This window comes from Micropterus dolomieu, linkage group LG07 (genome assembly GCF_021292245.1).
Source record: "Micropterus dolomieu isolate WLL.071019.BEF.003 ecotype Adirondacks linkage group LG07, ASM2129224v1, whole genome shotgun sequence".
In the NCBI taxonomy this organism is placed as follows: domain Eukaryota; kingdom Metazoa; phylum Chordata; class Actinopteri; order Centrarchiformes; family Centrarchidae; genus Micropterus; species Micropterus dolomieu.
The window spans coordinates 7,554,802-7,570,222 of NC_060156.1; the positions used below are offsets into that span (position 1 = coordinate 7,554,802).

The following is a 15,421-nucleotide window of genomic DNA, read 5'->3' on the forward strand; positions in this document are numbered from 1 at the left end:
TTTAGTGGCCAGATTGCTTACTTGACCCTTTTTATTGTACTTCTGGCCTTTGACCTGACCCAGTGCACTTTTTCTGTTTCAGCGCTCTCTGGGTCAGATGACCATTTCACCACAATGTGTTGAAACCTCAACTTTTCCCTCTACTTCCATTTGCTCTGTTTAGATGTTGCTATTAAATCTATATCATTTCAGTTTTTAGGGCGGAGGACTCCAACACCCACCGTCACTTGACTGAGTTTGTGGGTCTGGATATTGAGATGGCTTTCAACTACCATTACCACGAAGTGATTGACTCCATCACTGACACCATGGTGCAGATCTTCAAGGGCCTCAGAGACAAGTAGGATCAGGATTTATACAGTAAAGCTCAAAGTAATAGGTCGAGTTAAAGCTCAAGCTTTGTTTTCCTACTCAACACAAGAAGCACATTTTGACAGGATCAGTTCCTGAGGTGGAAATTCAGTGGATGGCCAAAAAAGGGTCAAAATATTGTATTTCTTAGCAAAAATATTTCAGCTGTTGAATCCTTAAGTGTTGTCATCCACTGCTGTCAGCTCTGTTGAAAGTGAGTGATTTCCACTCACTCCAACAAGAAACTGTTATGGTGTGGTTTTATCGCCTCCCGGTGGTGGAATCAGTCCTTCATATGTATAGAGCTGTTCAAGCAGAATGAATGGATTAAAAAAAAAAAAGAAGAAAAAACTTGTACAACTATCCCTGTACAACAGTAGTTTTTGGCATTCACAGTTTGGTATGCCCGTAGTTGTTTTTGTTTTTATCTCACCATCGTGGCTGCACTGCTGAAGAACAGCACTGATTAAAAAATGACACCAACCAGGAGGTACAGTCTTAGCTGCTGCGCAGCCTTCCTCCAAATCATGGATTTTAAAAACTTAGTCTTAGTGTCAGTTTATTCTCAAAGCTTGATTGCTGACCTCAAGCAGTACAGGGATGAGGCCTACTCCCTTTTGGTACAGCCAAGGTTGTAAAAGCCCTCTGTAGCCCTCCTACAATATATCCTCTTGTCAGTTTCGTCATTAAATATATACTATGATATAAAAGCTTCAGCGCTCAAACACCTTTAATTAATTTTTGCTCACATGATTCTGTAGTCACACCTGTAGCATTTCTAAAGATTAGAAAATGGGGCATTGGACAGACAAGGGAACAGCTGAATTTCTTTACCTTCTCATAAAAAAATAAACTTTGAATATTGAAATAAGTAAATGTCTTTGGGACGCACTGTTCCAGAGATGAGTCATACTTGGTTTCATGCCAAACTAGCTGCAGTATGTAGCCCTTGTAAACATCTTCATGGTTGGTCACTTTCAACTTGTGACCGCTGTTCCTCTTTTTTAGGCAGGTTGACTGGTTGGCTTTTGTTCTCATGACTTTCCAGACAGTTCCTCCTTGACGTAATAAATAATTTTGCATGTGCCTTTCTTTGACTGATTTTTTCCAGCACTTCAAGCAACAATAACTTGAGCTTGTGTGGAGCTCTTGTTGTCTAATGTTGCTTTGAAAACATATCAAAATACCTTTTACTACCTCCACTAGCTCTGCTTTACTTTGTTAAGAGAGCATGTATGGTAGCTAGCAAGGACAGTGTTTAAAATTCATGGCAGAAAAGTGTTAGAATGCTGAAATTTTATCTCACAAAGTTGCTGACCAGTGTGGGCTGTGACCCTTCTCAGGCTAACTACTAAAGGCAAATTTGTCTGGCAGTTGGCTCTGTGTGGGAAGGAATTCTGAAGTTAGCGTGTGCGTGTCTCTCTGAATCAGCTTCCAGACAGAGATCCAGACGGTGAACAAGCAGTTCCCCAGCGAGCCTTTCAAATTCCTGGAGCCCACTCTGAGGCTGGAGTACACTGAGGCCTTGGCCATGTTGCGCGAGGCCGGGGTGGAGATGGGTGACGAGGAGGATCTCAGGTCAGAATACATCACACTGTGTTTCCACATCCCACTCATTTTGTCAGATGATTTATTTTGATGAAAGCAGAAGTAGATATTTGACGTGAGTTTAAAGTGAGGAAGTGAAACAAATAACTCAGCAATATTTTAAGATTCAGGTAATTCTTGTCAGTGCTGTTCTATTGAACTGTTTACAGCACATGCATAGAAATGCATGTAAACCATTGTCGTCATGGTATTGTGCTATTCACATTTTGGCAAGCTACAGGTGAACAATGTGACACCATAAGATGTAGTTATGAGTTTTAAAGTGAATTCCTTTTTGTTTTGTAGTACACCCAATGAAAAGCTGCTTGGCCGTCTTGTCAAGGAGAAGGTATGTTTAAATGTTTCATTAATCTAACGTCAAGGTGTAAAAAAATATGAATATTGCATTATTGGACCCTTGACTGTAGAAAATTGTTAGCAGGTCAGAAAAAAACTCCCATGTGGATGTAAAGTATTAAAAAGCTATTATTTGATAGGTTGCAGCATTGAAATTAGCACTTATCAGCTGTCTGCCTTCATCATAATGCCCCCAAAAATGGTGGTCTAATTATCATAACACATGAGTCGCAGTCAGTATTTCCAGAATTTTCCTCTCAGAGTTTCTCTAGGTGGAGTTCAAAAATAATTTAGAGGACAGTTCATGTACAACTTCACATCATAGTTACAACAAATGAGTATTATTGAGGTAGTTGGGTAGAGCAGGACATGGTTGCAACCTACAACTATAACAAAAAGGTTGATTTTAAGTAGTTCGTAATGTAACCCCTTTGTCACATTATATAATAAGAAGGGCAGATGTCTTTCCTGGATTCATCCACAGGCGTCTGGTGTATCCACAAAGTCTCTGTAAAAACAGCTACTGACTGTTTGCGTCGGCTCTTTTCTCCGCAGTATGATACTGACTTCTATGTGCTGGATAAGTACCCACTGGCTGTTAGGCCATTCTACACGATGCCTGATCCAAACAACCCTGTAAGTCTGTCACTTACTCATACACACATACAGTAATACACAGTTATTGGCAAAATAGTAAGAAATTTGCAATAACAAATGTTATGCAAATTCTTGCCAACGGGTTTTGTGGTTGACCTGTGGTTAAACTTGCACTGAGGCCAGAGAGCAGCTTTCTCAACACCAGACTAGCCAAAGACTCGTCAGCCTTCTGTCCTTTGCTGGACATACTGGGCTCCCTGCAGCGCAGTCATGAAGAATTTATTCAAGTACTAAACACATTTTTAGTATAAGTAACCTGCTAACAGTGTCACAGAAAAGCTGCTAATTGCTGTTTTTGTTGTTGTTGAGTGTCTTGTACGTCAACCAGTTTAGGCAGACATATTCAGCTTTGTTTAATTGCTTTGCCATGTTTTCTGCTTTTTCTTTTTGAGTTACAGTACCACTGTAGTCCCGAGTTGATCCAGACTGCTACAGCACTGTCAACTTACAGTCCTTCTTTGAACTTTCCAAGTCTTTATGTTTTTGTATGTCTGGGCCCGTTCCCCTCCTTTCCTTAAGTGATTCTTGACGTCCTTGGTTTGCTTTTGTTTTTGTTCAGAAATACTCCAACTCATATGACATGTTCATGAGGGGAGAGGAGATCCTGTCTGGAGCTCAGAGAGTCCACGACGCTCAGCTGCTCACTGAAAGGGCCATCCATCACCAGATTGGTAAGAGTGGTTTACATCACACCTCTGTCTCCCTCTATTGGCAACCAGTTTGAATTACAACACCAGGAATTTTTTTGGATAGATTTTTAATTTGTTTTGTAAATGTTGGTGAAAGCAAGCAAAATGTTAGTCATTTTCACAACTGAAGCTCTTTATTTTTTTATGATTCTACAGATCTGGAGAAGATCAAGGCATACATCGACTCCTTCCGGTACGGAGCTCCACCACATGGAGGTGGAGGCATTGGTAAGGAATATCTTTTTTAAGGGAACCCACAGAAGCATTTTTCTGTTTTTGTAAACACAGATGACCTGTTTTATGAATCTGAATATCCAGGTGTCTCATAGGTGTTTAATGGCATAAATAAACATTTGATGAGTGACTGAGCTGTCGTCTCTCCCAGGCTTGGAGAGAGTCTGCATGCTGTACCTGGGTCTCCACAATGTGCGTCAGACCTCCATGTTCCCACGTGACCCTAAGCGCCTGACGCCTTGAACCTTCAACCATACGGACAAAACCAAGTCATCACTGGAATAACAGACACATATCCTGGTGCTGGGAAGCAATACTAATCCACAATCCAGAAAGGGAGAGGGTATAGGAGCTAGTGCCACTCTATGACTCTAACGTGCCACTATGACTAACCATTGAAGCAGTTGCAACAGTATAGTATACTTTATTGATTGGGGTACAAAGTTGTCTTACAACATCAAATAGCAGTTACATAATAGAGAGAGAGGAGTTGGCCAATGATTTAAGGAAGTTGTCATAAAGCTGCACATAGTTAATCCATTTTTAATCAAGGAGTCGGTGTTTGTCCTTGTACTTTTCTACAGAGATGTTAAAAAACTACTTTAATACAGATCTGAGTCCCTCTTACGACCAGCACAGACTAAGGACTAATGATTGTGGTCTCCAGCAGTATGCTTGTAACTACAGGTGTTTTGTATGTAATTAGAGGACAAAACACAAATAATAAATAATAAAAAAACGTCTAAAACAAAAACGTGTGTGTGTGTGTGTGTACTGCTTCTGAATTCAATAATGATGACTACTGATACAAGTAATACTTCACAGACTAATATGTTGTTTAAGCATGCGCATTTTATATCCCTTCCAGTATAGTGTCGATGTTCTCTCCCATGGCTGCATATGAAGCACTTGTGATCTATTAAAACACGACTTGTTGAAACACAAAAGCAAGACAAAATATTAAATGACAACCATACAGAAGGCAAGGCTTCATTTTCTCCCCTCATTCCCAGCTGGGTAAGTGAAAGACGTAATTCACTGCCGTGCTACATACAGTGCAAGAGTAGATCGATCAATAAGTAGGCCTACTCAAGTGTTACTGATATAAAAAAATAAACTTGTATATACTTACATTAATAGATAGGAATTTCACCATTGATAACTGGTAATGCAACTTCCTAAGTGACACACTTGTGTACATGTAGCATTATGTTTAAAACACAACATCCTGGTAGACAGCAAGCTGTGCTCTAACCATGGGCTTATTCAGTAGCAGCTCCACTGACTTGAAGGATGAAGAGGAAGATGTGAACGATGTCAATGTAGAGAGAGAGCGCTCCGTAGATGTACTCCTCTGGGCTGATGGCCAACTCTCGATTTCCAATAAGAAGCTGGGTATTGTATACTAAAAACTAACGCAGGGAAAGAGAAGACAGGACACGGTTCAGTTTAAAAAAAAAAAAAGGAACATGGGTCTGTCTGCTTCTGTTGTGAGTGCAGTATGGAGATGCAAACCTCTGTGAGTCTGTATTTGCAGTTTATTATATTTCCCATGCTGGCATATTAATATTTACTAATTAGTGCTACACACAAAGTACAGGTCTGATGGGAAGCACAAAGAACAGAGTCTGATGGGATTGTCATTAGTTTTAAAGGTATTTGGTCATAAACCAAAGAACTGGATAAATTAAAATTTGACTGTGATGATGGCGCTAGATTTAAAGTCAGAATCACCAGAGTTATTACAAATCATCCAGAGCGGGACATAGATGTGTCGAAATTTCATGGCAAAAGCTGTTAAGACATTTCACTCAGAACCACCACAAATGTGCACCTCTTGGTGAGGCTAAAAGTAATAGTCAAGGGACCAACAAGGACATTAAGAAACACCTCCTGGGAACCTTGAATGTCTGTTTAATTCAATTCAAATGAGCGCTATTGCCATGGGAAAAAAGATGTTTATATTGCCATAGCAAGTGTAAAACAGAAACATGTATAAACAGGAGAATTGTGATTTTGCTTTATACACAACATAATTATGAAAGCAACACTTTTGTTTTTGCCCCCATTCATTCATCATGAGCTGTATTCAAAGATCTAAGACTTTCTCTATGTACACAAAAGGCCTATTTCTCTCAAATATTGTTCACAAATCTGTCAATCTGTGTTAGTGAGCGCTTGTCCTTTGCCGAGATAATCCATCCACCTCATATCAAGATGCTGATCAGACAGCATGGGTATTGCACATTTGTGCCTTAGGCTGGCCACAATAAAAGGCCATTCGAAAATGTAAAGTTCCAACATACGGCGCAAAGCCACAGATATCACAAGTTTTGAGGGAGCGTGCAATTGGCATGATGGCTGCAGGAATGCCCACCAAAGCTGTTGCCCGTGAATTGAATGTTCACGTCTCTACCATAAACCATCTTCAAAAGCGTTTCAGAGAATTTGGCAGTACATCCAACCGGCCTCACAACCGCAGACCACGTGTAACCACACCAGCCCAGGACCTCCACGTCCAGCATCTTCACCTCCAAGATCGTCTGAGACCAGCCACCCGGACAGCTGCTGCAACAATCGGTTTGCATAACCAAAGAATTTCTGCACAATAAACTGTCAGGAACCATCTCAGGGAAGCTCATCTGCATGCTCGTCGTACTCCTCCGGGTATCGACCTGATTGCAACTTCGCACATTGAATAGGAGTTGACCAACATTCCACAGGCCACAATCAACAACCTGATCAACTCTATGCGAAGGAGATGTGTTGCACTGCGTCAGACAAATGTTGGTCACACCAGATACATTCTTGAGTGGCCTTTTATTGTGGCCAGCCTAAGGCACACCTCTGCTATACCAATGCTGTCTGATCAGCATCTTGATATGCCACACCTGTGAGGTGGATGTATTATCTCGGCAAAGGAGAAGTGCTCACTAACACAGATTTGTGAACAATATTTGAGAGAAATAGGCCTTTTTTGTAAATAGAGAAAGTCTTAGATCTTTGAGTTCAGCTCATGATGAATGGGTGCAAAAACAACAACAATGATTAGTTGTGCCAATTCCTCTGTTGGATGTTGAGAGAATTTTAAATTTGACTGAAAACTGTTGGTGTCCCTTAATGGAAAAGTCATGAGATCACTAAAGAATAAAAAAGAAAGAAAGAAAATGAATGGGAAAATTGTCATGAAATTACCTGACTCAATCTCATTCAACACTTTCAATTTTGGGTATGGTCTTTCCATCCATGTATCACTGTCAGACTAAAATATCAATTTACAAAAGATTATACTGCATAAATTGATAGGCAGATTGCTATAACATTTCCTGAGCACATTCATGGTCATATAATAGGGTTTTCATTTTTCTGATCTCATGGCCTTTCCTCTTGCACCAACATCAAGACACACCTGATGGGTCTGGGGCTCTAGAAATAGCAAATTCCCAGCTTGGTGTTAGGTCTAGGGAGCAATTGTGTATGACCATTATGCATCTTGTTATTCAGCAATAACCTTGCAATACCAGGATGAAATGCTCTCCTTAAATTTGTGAGCGCAGACTCACCAGAGTGTAAACAATGGCTCCAATTGCAGCGTAGAGCATATGCAGCCAAGGGACCTGTTGAGTGACATAAGAAAGGCCTCTGAATGTGAAATCAGCCACACAGATGCACCCTACTGAGCTGCTACTCCTCACACTGAGAAACAAGAGTAAAGAGAATGCATTAAAGAACTTGACCAAAGAGCCCTCACGTATTGGAAGGAGAGGACGACAGCTGTAACAATCCCAATGATCATAAGCAAAACGGCAGAAATAGAGAGAAGTCCCCCGCAGGAGGTGAAGTCCACCTGTGATGAGAAACAAGTCATTAACAGGATGAAAGTGAAGTTCATACACTTCAAGCCACATGAAAGAGAAATCAATTTGAAAGAGAATCAGAAGAGGGTAAAAAATAATATATATATATATATATATATAAATATGGGTTGGATGTGTCATGTTTCAGCCAAAAAAAATGTAGCTTATTCATCTTAAGTTGCATCAGACAGAGAAGTTGGATTCACATCTTATTGCAAAACGTTATAAATATTTAAAGGAACTCAGTGCCCCATTGTAATGCGAGACAAAGGCATTCTTTTACACTGACAACAAAGACATCCTCTGACAAGCCACAGGCTACCGAGCTACAGAGAGACACAGTTTACATCTCCATCTACCTTGGTTTGGAAGCAGAAGATTGTGACAGCTACACAAACTACTGCTGTTATTCCCATGGCGAGAAACACCGCTTTTGTTTCATAATAGCTGCGAAAGATATGCATAGTGATTAAAACAAAAACACATTAAACATCACAGGATTTAACACACCATTATCAAAATGTAATGTGTTTGTGTGTTGTGGTGTATTGCCCGAGCTGGAGGCAAACACTAACCTCGAAATTGTTCCGGCCATGAAAGACAAGGCAAGAGTCTGCAGGATTAAACATGAGAACAATGTGCCATGAACAACACAGGGGGATTAAACCTTTTCTGTTTATTTTTCTTTGTTTTGTTTTACTTTTACAGTCTTCAACTCAAGATATTATTTCACTATTCACAATATGTTCTCACTTATGCCATATGTATCTGCTGGACCATAACCAACATTGGCTTCTCACCTGCAACTAACAAACAATACTTACAAATATTCCCAGCAGCACCAGATTCCATGGGAAACGCCTCCTAAACACAAATTGCAATGAACATTTTAAAATCTATACAAACAGATGTTTCATTACTGGTTATGAATATTTTTTTAAAAAGCACATTAGCAGTATGCTATTTTTTAACTTCTTCAGACAGGCATTGCTTACCTCGGCTCTTTGCAGCAGATGAGAATGCAGTAAACTATAATATAAACCACACTATGGAGACATGAATCACTGTTGTTACTATATATAACAGCATGGCATGATTATAATAGCAGTGATGGTATTAGATAGTTGCACATTCTATTTATGTTTTTATTTAACTGCACTGAAAGCATGTTTTTGTTTTGTTCCTAGAGTGTCACTCACAACGATGCCCAGTAGATGCCAGGGTATCTGATGACAAACAGCCTCACTGGGTCTCTATGAAAGCACAGGCATAAGGGATCATTCAGAAGTAGAGTGTTCCTCACCCTCCACATAGATATAGTAAGCAGTGAGATGGAATATTAGATTGGGATGAACAGGGGACACTTACACAAATGTAAAGACAGCAACAACTGAAAAGGTGACGGCAAGCTGTGCTGTTAAAATTAAGTAAACCTGCCCACAAACACAAAACCAAGCAGTTCTGTTGAGCACACAAGAAAACATTTCAGTGGCTGTAGATGAGATAGGTCATTAGTCAGGATTGTCATTGGCACTCTGAACAACAAGAAACACACAGTAAAAGTCTGTGTGATGTGATCGATGGTGAAAATTCTTACCTTCCTAATGAAGGCATGCCGAATAGATGTGCTCTCCCACTGGGTTCTCAGAAAATCATCCATGTCTCCTGCAGAATTGGGGAATAGTGAAGTGGTAATTTATACTTATTACACTCTGGGGCTAATCTAAATATAATGCAGGATGTGATTAACTAAAGTCCTGTTTAATTTCCTCAGAACCTTGGTCGGATGTGAGCACTCCAGCAGACAGAGTTGGTATTGTGGTGGGCACCCCGGATGGAGAGAAGCCAGGGGCTGCCCACATCCCGGCCTGCGGGTAGACACCCTCCTGGCCCCAGTAGCCAGGCGGGCCAGGGCACATGCCAGGTCCGGGACTGTAAGATGGAGGTGGTGGAAGAGGGGTGCCATTCTGTGGCTGGTATGGGTAGTTTCCATTCTTAGGATGGTGCAGTGCGTCCTCATAGGGTGGAGGATTATCAAGTTTAGACGTCATGATCTTGGCAGACCACCTTGAATAGAGCACCTTGTTGATCAGCTACAAGTGTAAAAAAAATATCCCCACCCTCTAACTGCTTAGTTTGGTCAGTATGTTATTAAGAATTATTCAATTCATTATTATATACAATTACTAAATAAAATCTACAAAAAAATAAAAAATACAACACAATTAAAACCACCTTGTCACAAAGCAACGATCCAAAGTTCTGTTATTGTCTGCTGAGCTATGTCTGTGTAGGCTACTTGTAACAAACTTGTAAAACAAGAGAACAATGACAAAAATGATAGCCTAACCTGACTTTCAACATAACAAAATTAACCTAGACAAAGAAAGAAAGAAAGAAATGTTAATTACCTTGTGGCTTTAGTTTAAGATGGGAACACTGTGCCCTTCAGTCCTTCTCTCCAGGGAGGTTTGCAGACTTGCACCACGGGAGGATGTCATCTTTGTAATAGGATATGTTCACTGAAACTCACACTGGTACTGATGTGTCTCAGAAAGCATGGAGACTCTGGTTGCTCGTGATCCTATTCAAAATAATAATAAACAGAATGTTGGGTGTATCTGTGTCCTGCAAACATTTATGGATGTTACTCCCAACGTTGAGTTGCTTTTTTAAGCAGTTGTCCTGATAAAATATGTTTCCACAAGCATAAAATATTTTTCTTCTAAGTTGACCAACATTTAATTAAAAAGGCCTACTATAAAAGCTACTGTATTTTGTCTCATTTTGAGGAGCTGTCAATGAATGTCCCACAAGGAACGTTAGGTGTCGCTAAATTATTTAGAAGTCGACTGAAACCTGGCTCGATTCCATATTGACGCCATAGCTAGGCAATTAATTAATCAAGGTGGAACGAATTTATAGCTATGGCACCGTCCCATGTGTATAGAAGTTTTATTGTATTTTATTTGTTACAATATTTTAATATAGGCCTGCATTTAATTAGGCTACATGTTAATTTCCGTGTGTAGCATGACTACATTGGCCTACTTTCCTTTCGTTATACAACCTTGTGTTGTACAATGATAGCCTAAATAAATTACCTTAATACCTCAATGAATGTGTTCATTTCTTAAATTAACGTTTAATGGAAATACGTTTAACCTAAAAATAATGTGTAAACCTAAGTTATACTTTCAATCATAGAAAAGCAATTTTCTTGACACAACGTCAAAAAATGTTTCTGGGACGAAATAAAAACAACGTTAGGTTATGTTAATGACTTTATTTTTCCCCACACGTATCATGAAGCACAATCACAGTGGACTGGGATATGATGATATGAGAAAAACACACAACACATTTTAAATGTTTCACAATTAACGCCACTTCTGATACAAACATTTTACGACTTCTCTCCTCCTCACAATCGTGATTGTGTTTGCTCAGTCCTAAACTCTCCTTTTCTTTGAAGTTACTGTTTGTTAAATTTGTATTCTGCAATAATAAAAAACTTTCACTTCTCTTCCGTGGTAGGCGTGTCCCTTAAGACGTCATTACGTTCCGCACAGAGGCTATGGCGCTTCTTCCTGACTGGATGATAACGCTGGTTGCCACCGTATCCTTCTTCTGTATATTCTGCATATGTGTTCGCTACAGACGCACAGGACAAGTGTTTTGGAGGAAAGTGTTGACCAAAATAATGGCCCGCACGGAGAAGCCGTTGTTCCGAATCGCGTAAGTGTTGTATAACCTTCCTTAAGAAAACAAGATTTTGTTATCGTGATTCTCGTTGGCGTAGCTTAGCAACATCTAGTTTGATGGGACGAGGCCGTCCAACCAAACTCTATTCAAATATGATCCAATTTTAAGATGCTTTGCTAGTAGACTTAAATTCTACCATTGAAATTTCAGTATAAAGCCTTTGCTAAACTGTTAATAGCCACTGTTTTATTCGGCATGCCTACGCGCCACAGATGACCAGTTTGGCAATTTGTTGTAAGAGGAGACGTTGTTGGAGGAGACGTAACGTTAGTATGTGACGTTATGTAGCTAGTTAACGCTAGTAAATTAATTCGGCCACCCTAAAATTGCAGATACGACTCATATACGCCTACTAGGCGTGACCATCCACCTTGTCTTTTGAAAGATGTAACTACATGGTGTAGCAGTATCAACCCCTGCCACCAGGCACACTGTTTTCCTAACCTTCTGAAATGTTTCCCAGGTACACACTCTACACCAGGACCAGATTGGGCTACATGTACTACAAGAGGCAAATGAGGAAAGCCCGAGAACATTACCCAGCTGGACATTCCACAGCTCATCCCATGGAGTTCAATGGTATGCAGCAGTCTACATTTTACAGTTCACTACATTCATACAGTGTCGCTCATATGTTCCACGGTTATTGTGGGGAGATCCTGGCTGAGTGCCATCCACAAAAACAGAAAGCCCCGTTGATTGGGTCATAACATAATGCACAGTGCCACATGTTGTACAGGATATAGAGGTGTCATTACCGTCAGGGCAGAGGTGCTATCATTTCAAGACACACTATGCACAATATACAGTATGTATATATTTTAGTACTACATGCCTGCTTCTACCATATTAAATGAAAATGTTTAATATTGTACTTAATTTGTAATTATCTGTCTGCCCACAGGTATCAAAATAATTCCCATCTCGGTACTGTCTGACAACTACAGCTATCTTGTAATTGACACGGCTTCCAGTGTTGCAGTTGCTGTAGACCCTGCAGACCCTCAAACAGTTCAGGTGAATGCCTCTTCTGTCAGTAAAAGATCTTTTCAGGGGCTTTTCATGCAGATGATGACAGAATTACTGTGCAATTAGCTTTTTCTGTCACAAGAAGAGATAGCTATTAGTAATTCTAGTGACATAATTCTTGACAGCAAGCCACTTTCATCAAGCCCACAAATCCAAAGTGGCTGTGTGACAATTGTGCCTTTCTCTTACTTAGTCAGGTATTGTAAATTGACTCCTCTGGTGTTTGATTGTTACTGCAGCCTTACAAGCAAATGTATTTCACTGCAGCTATTGATTGTAAACAGCTTTAGCTCAGCAGCATCACAAGTCCAATTACTAATGCCATACTGTGTCAAGAATCTGAAATGTTTTGCAGCTCAAAGGGCTTTTGAGTAAAAGGCTGCTGAAGTGTTGTTTTATATGGTGATTTAAGGTTTAAACAGCACTTGTAATTTTTCAGGCAGTCCTCGAGGAAGAAGGAGTGACGTTAGAAGCAATTCTCTGTACACACAAGCATTGGTGAGTTTTATAGTTTTAATCCATACATATTATTTTAATGTGTGGTTTATGTTTAAGATTTTATATAGGCTATAAAACATGAGGAAATGGGACTGAACATACCAAGTGTGACAAAAGATAACAAAAAACTGAACACTGTGTCAAGTGAACACTGTTTTCTCATGCACATTATTGCTGGTGTTCATATAACGTGTTTAATATCTAATCTTAAGGAAGCTCATACACTAATGTGAAATACACTTAAAAATCATAGTTATACTAGTAGTTGGTTGAAAATGCTTAGTGTAGATTAAAAACAAAACAAATACACAGTTTTCTGTTGTGTCCAAGCCTCTGCTTTCTGTTCTATTTACAGGGATCACAGTGGGGGAAACAAAGGGTTGAAAAGGCTTCACAGTTCATGCAGAGTTTATGGAAATGCAGCTGACAACATTCCTGGCCTCACGCAGTAAGTCCCTGCTCGCACAGTATAGCACTGCTTCCCACAGAATCCGTGTGACTGTACTCTTGTCCTGTCTTCCTTCCTCTGTCAGCACTCGTAGCAGCTGACTTCACAGTAAATTATCATGGTATGATAAACATGGGGGGCGAGGGGGTCGTCTTAAGCTAGACGACATCCAGACTAATGGAATTCAGTGTATTTTCTAAAATGATGATGAAATACATTTTATATTTATCTTCGTTTGTCTTCTCAGCCCTCTCTCACACAAGGACTCGGTAACAGTTGGCCATATGCATTTTAAGGCCCTCTTCACTCCTGGACACACAGTGGGCCACATGATCTACCTCTTAGATGGCCGGGGGGTTGGCGCCCCTTCCAGCCTCTTCTCTGGTGACCTGGTGTTCCTCTCAGGATGTGGTGAGTTGCAAGAGAACGGGATCCACAGAAATAATCAGATAGAACCAGAACACACTAAGGAATAGAAAGAAGAAAAGAATACAGAGCAACAGAGACCTCTGATGTGGAATCATTCTACACATAATGCAGGTCTTTGTACTCCCTAATGGGCCACTGAAAGACTGCAGTTGACCAATTAAAAAATTTAAGGTAGCAATGAAAAGGTGTAAATTGTGAAGTCTGGACATCTAAATGTCGAGCCGATACCCTCTAAAATTTGCAGATACCCTGTGAAACCTGTTGTTGTTGTTGGTGGTGGTGGTTTCAGGGAGGATGTTTGAAGGCAGTGCCACAACAATGCTGTCATCTCTGGATACAGTCGCCTCCTTGAGTGATGATACTTTATTATGGCCAGGTACGAAAATCTTCACAGTTGTCAGTGACTCTGTGGCAGTGTTTGTGTGATGTGGATGTGGTGGCCAACAAATGCATTTGTTTACAGTCTTATTATGGGTTGTATGGGGGGACTTACATAAAGTGTAAGCTTTTAAGTGTGCTTTAGTTTGGTTTGAGCATGACTTTTGTTTCTGTGTCCACTGGGTATCCCTCAGGTCATGAGTATGCAGAGGACAACCTGCTGTTTGCTGCTGAGGTTGAGCCACGCAACGCTGCCAGGGAAAACAAATATCAGTGGGTGCTGCACCAGCGAGGCCAGAAGCTGTGCACGGTGAGAATAATATATGGCCATTGTTATGCCGCTCTAGCACGCCATCCCAGAAAGTATTCATGTTGTCCAGCACCTGGGAGCAAGGGCTTATCACCTGGCCTACAGCGTACGTGTTGTCAGTGCCCCGGCGCTCACTCTCCGCTCACTCCCTCCTTTTCCAGCCTCTCACAGTTCGGTCTCATCTATGATATAGTCTGCAGCAGCGCAAAGGTTCTCTGTTGAGTGAAGTGCCCCTCCAGAATTTAGATTATTTCTTATCTGCCATCTACACAGCTTGTCACTACAGGCACTATAACACTCTTGTACCTCCCACTGAACTTCAAAACTCATTGACTATGTACAGTGGGGGAAATAAGTATTTGACCCCTTGCTGATTTTGCAGGTTTGCCCACTTACAAAGAATGCAACGATCTATAATTTTAATCATATGTACATTCTAACAGTGAAAGACAGAATCCCAAAGAAAATTCCAGAAAATCACATCATATGAATTTATAAAAATTGATAACCATCTGATAAGGAAAAACAAGTATATGACCCCCTGGACAAACAGCATGTTAATATTTTGTAGAAAAGCCATTATTGGCCAACACAGATGTCAAACGGTTTTTATAGTTGGTGACAAGGTTTGTGCACATTTCGGCAGGGATGTTGGCCCACTCCTCCCTGCAGACAGCCTCCAAATCATTCAGGTTCCGAGGTTGTCGCCTGGCAACTCTAATTTTAAGCTCCCTCCAAAGATTTTCAATTGGATTCAGGTCTGGAGACTGGCTAGGCCACTCCAGAACCTTGATGTGCTTCTTCTTCAGCCACTCTTTTGTTGCTTTGGCGG

General features: G+C 40.5%; 3 protein-coding genes across 8 annotated transcripts in view; 2 read left to right on the forward strand and 1 right to left on the reverse strand.

The window, feature by feature from the left end:
* The window catches only part of dars1 (aspartyl-tRNA synthetase 1), a 36,893-nt gene extending 32,264 nt beyond the window's left edge, over positions 1-4,629 (forward strand). The window contains exons 12-18 of the mRNA XM_046055071.1: positions 193-340; positions 1,783-1,929; positions 2,245-2,287; positions 2,851-2,931; positions 3,512-3,623; positions 3,798-3,869; positions 4,027-4,629. Of these exons, the coding sequence (XP_045911027.1) occupies positions 193-340; positions 1,783-1,929; positions 2,245-2,287; positions 2,851-2,931; positions 3,512-3,623; positions 3,798-3,869; positions 4,027-4,118 (695 nt within the window). The 3' untranslated portion in view covers positions 4,119-4,629. The remainder of the gene's footprint in view (positions 1-192; positions 341-1,782; positions 1,930-2,244; positions 2,288-2,850; positions 2,932-3,511; positions 3,624-3,797; positions 3,870-4,026) is intronic.
* On the reverse strand, positions 4,037-11,457 carry LOC123974399 (protein lifeguard 3-like). Of its 3 annotated transcripts, none has more exons than XM_046055078.1 (13): positions 11,136-11,457; positions 10,144-10,316; positions 9,510-9,799; positions 9,330-9,397; positions 9,101-9,165; positions 8,932-8,985; positions 8,728-8,778; positions 8,557-8,596; positions 8,308-8,345; positions 8,092-8,179; positions 7,627-7,722; positions 7,439-7,492; positions 4,037-5,287 (listed from the first exon to the last, which is right to left on the reverse strand). In XM_046055078.1, exons 3-13 carry the CDS (start codon positions 9,781-9,783, stop codon positions 5,138-5,140), a joined length of 978 nt encoding a protein of 325 aa, XP_045911034.1. In that variant the 5' UTR covers positions 9,784-9,799; positions 10,144-10,316; positions 11,136-11,457; the 3' UTR covers positions 4,037-5,137. The 3 variants fall into 3 exon arrangements, with proteins under 3 accessions (XP_045911034.1, XP_045911036.1, XP_045911037.1); XM_046055080.1 differs by having other exon boundaries at positions 9,510-9,825; XM_046055081.1 differs by lacking the exon at positions 11,136-11,457 and having other exon boundaries at positions 10,144-10,417.
* Positions 11,309-15,421, forward strand: part of pnkd (PNKD metallo-beta-lactamase domain containing) — a 7,264-nt gene continuing 3,151 nt past the window's right edge. The window contains exons 1-8 of one of the 4 annotated variants that reach the window (XM_046055074.1): positions 11,309-11,470; positions 11,961-12,076; positions 12,402-12,514; positions 12,966-13,024; positions 13,380-13,472; positions 13,720-13,883; positions 14,191-14,277; positions 14,474-14,589. In XM_046055074.1, the coding sequence (XP_045911030.1) occupies positions 11,310-11,470; positions 11,961-12,076; positions 12,402-12,514; positions 12,966-13,024; positions 13,380-13,472; positions 13,720-13,883; positions 14,191-14,277; positions 14,474-14,589 (909 nt within the window). In that variant the 5' untranslated portion in view covers position 11,309. Of the gene's footprint in view, positions 11,471-11,554; positions 11,768-11,960; positions 12,077-12,401; positions 12,515-12,965; positions 13,025-13,379; positions 13,473-13,719; positions 13,884-14,190; positions 14,278-14,473; positions 14,590-15,421 lie in introns of those variants that run through there. The other 3 variants (XM_046055075.1, XM_046055076.1, XM_046055077.1) reach the window with 3 other exon arrangements.

Excerpts from the sequence above, each read along its gene's own strand:
- LOC123974399 (XM_046055078.1), bottom strand. The coding sequence starts at position 9,783 with ATGACGTCTAAACTTGATAATCCTCCACCCTATGAGGACGCACTGCAC. Across the intron at positions 9,166-9,329 it reads GGCATGCCTTCATTAGGAAG|GTTTACTTAATTTTAACAGC; the intron begins GTAAGAATTTTC and ends GTTTGTGGGCAG. Across the intron at positions 8,346-8,556 it reads TGGTGCTGCTGGGAATATTT|ACTCTTGCCTTGTCTTTCAT; the intron begins GTAAGTATTGTT and ends TTAATCCTGCAG.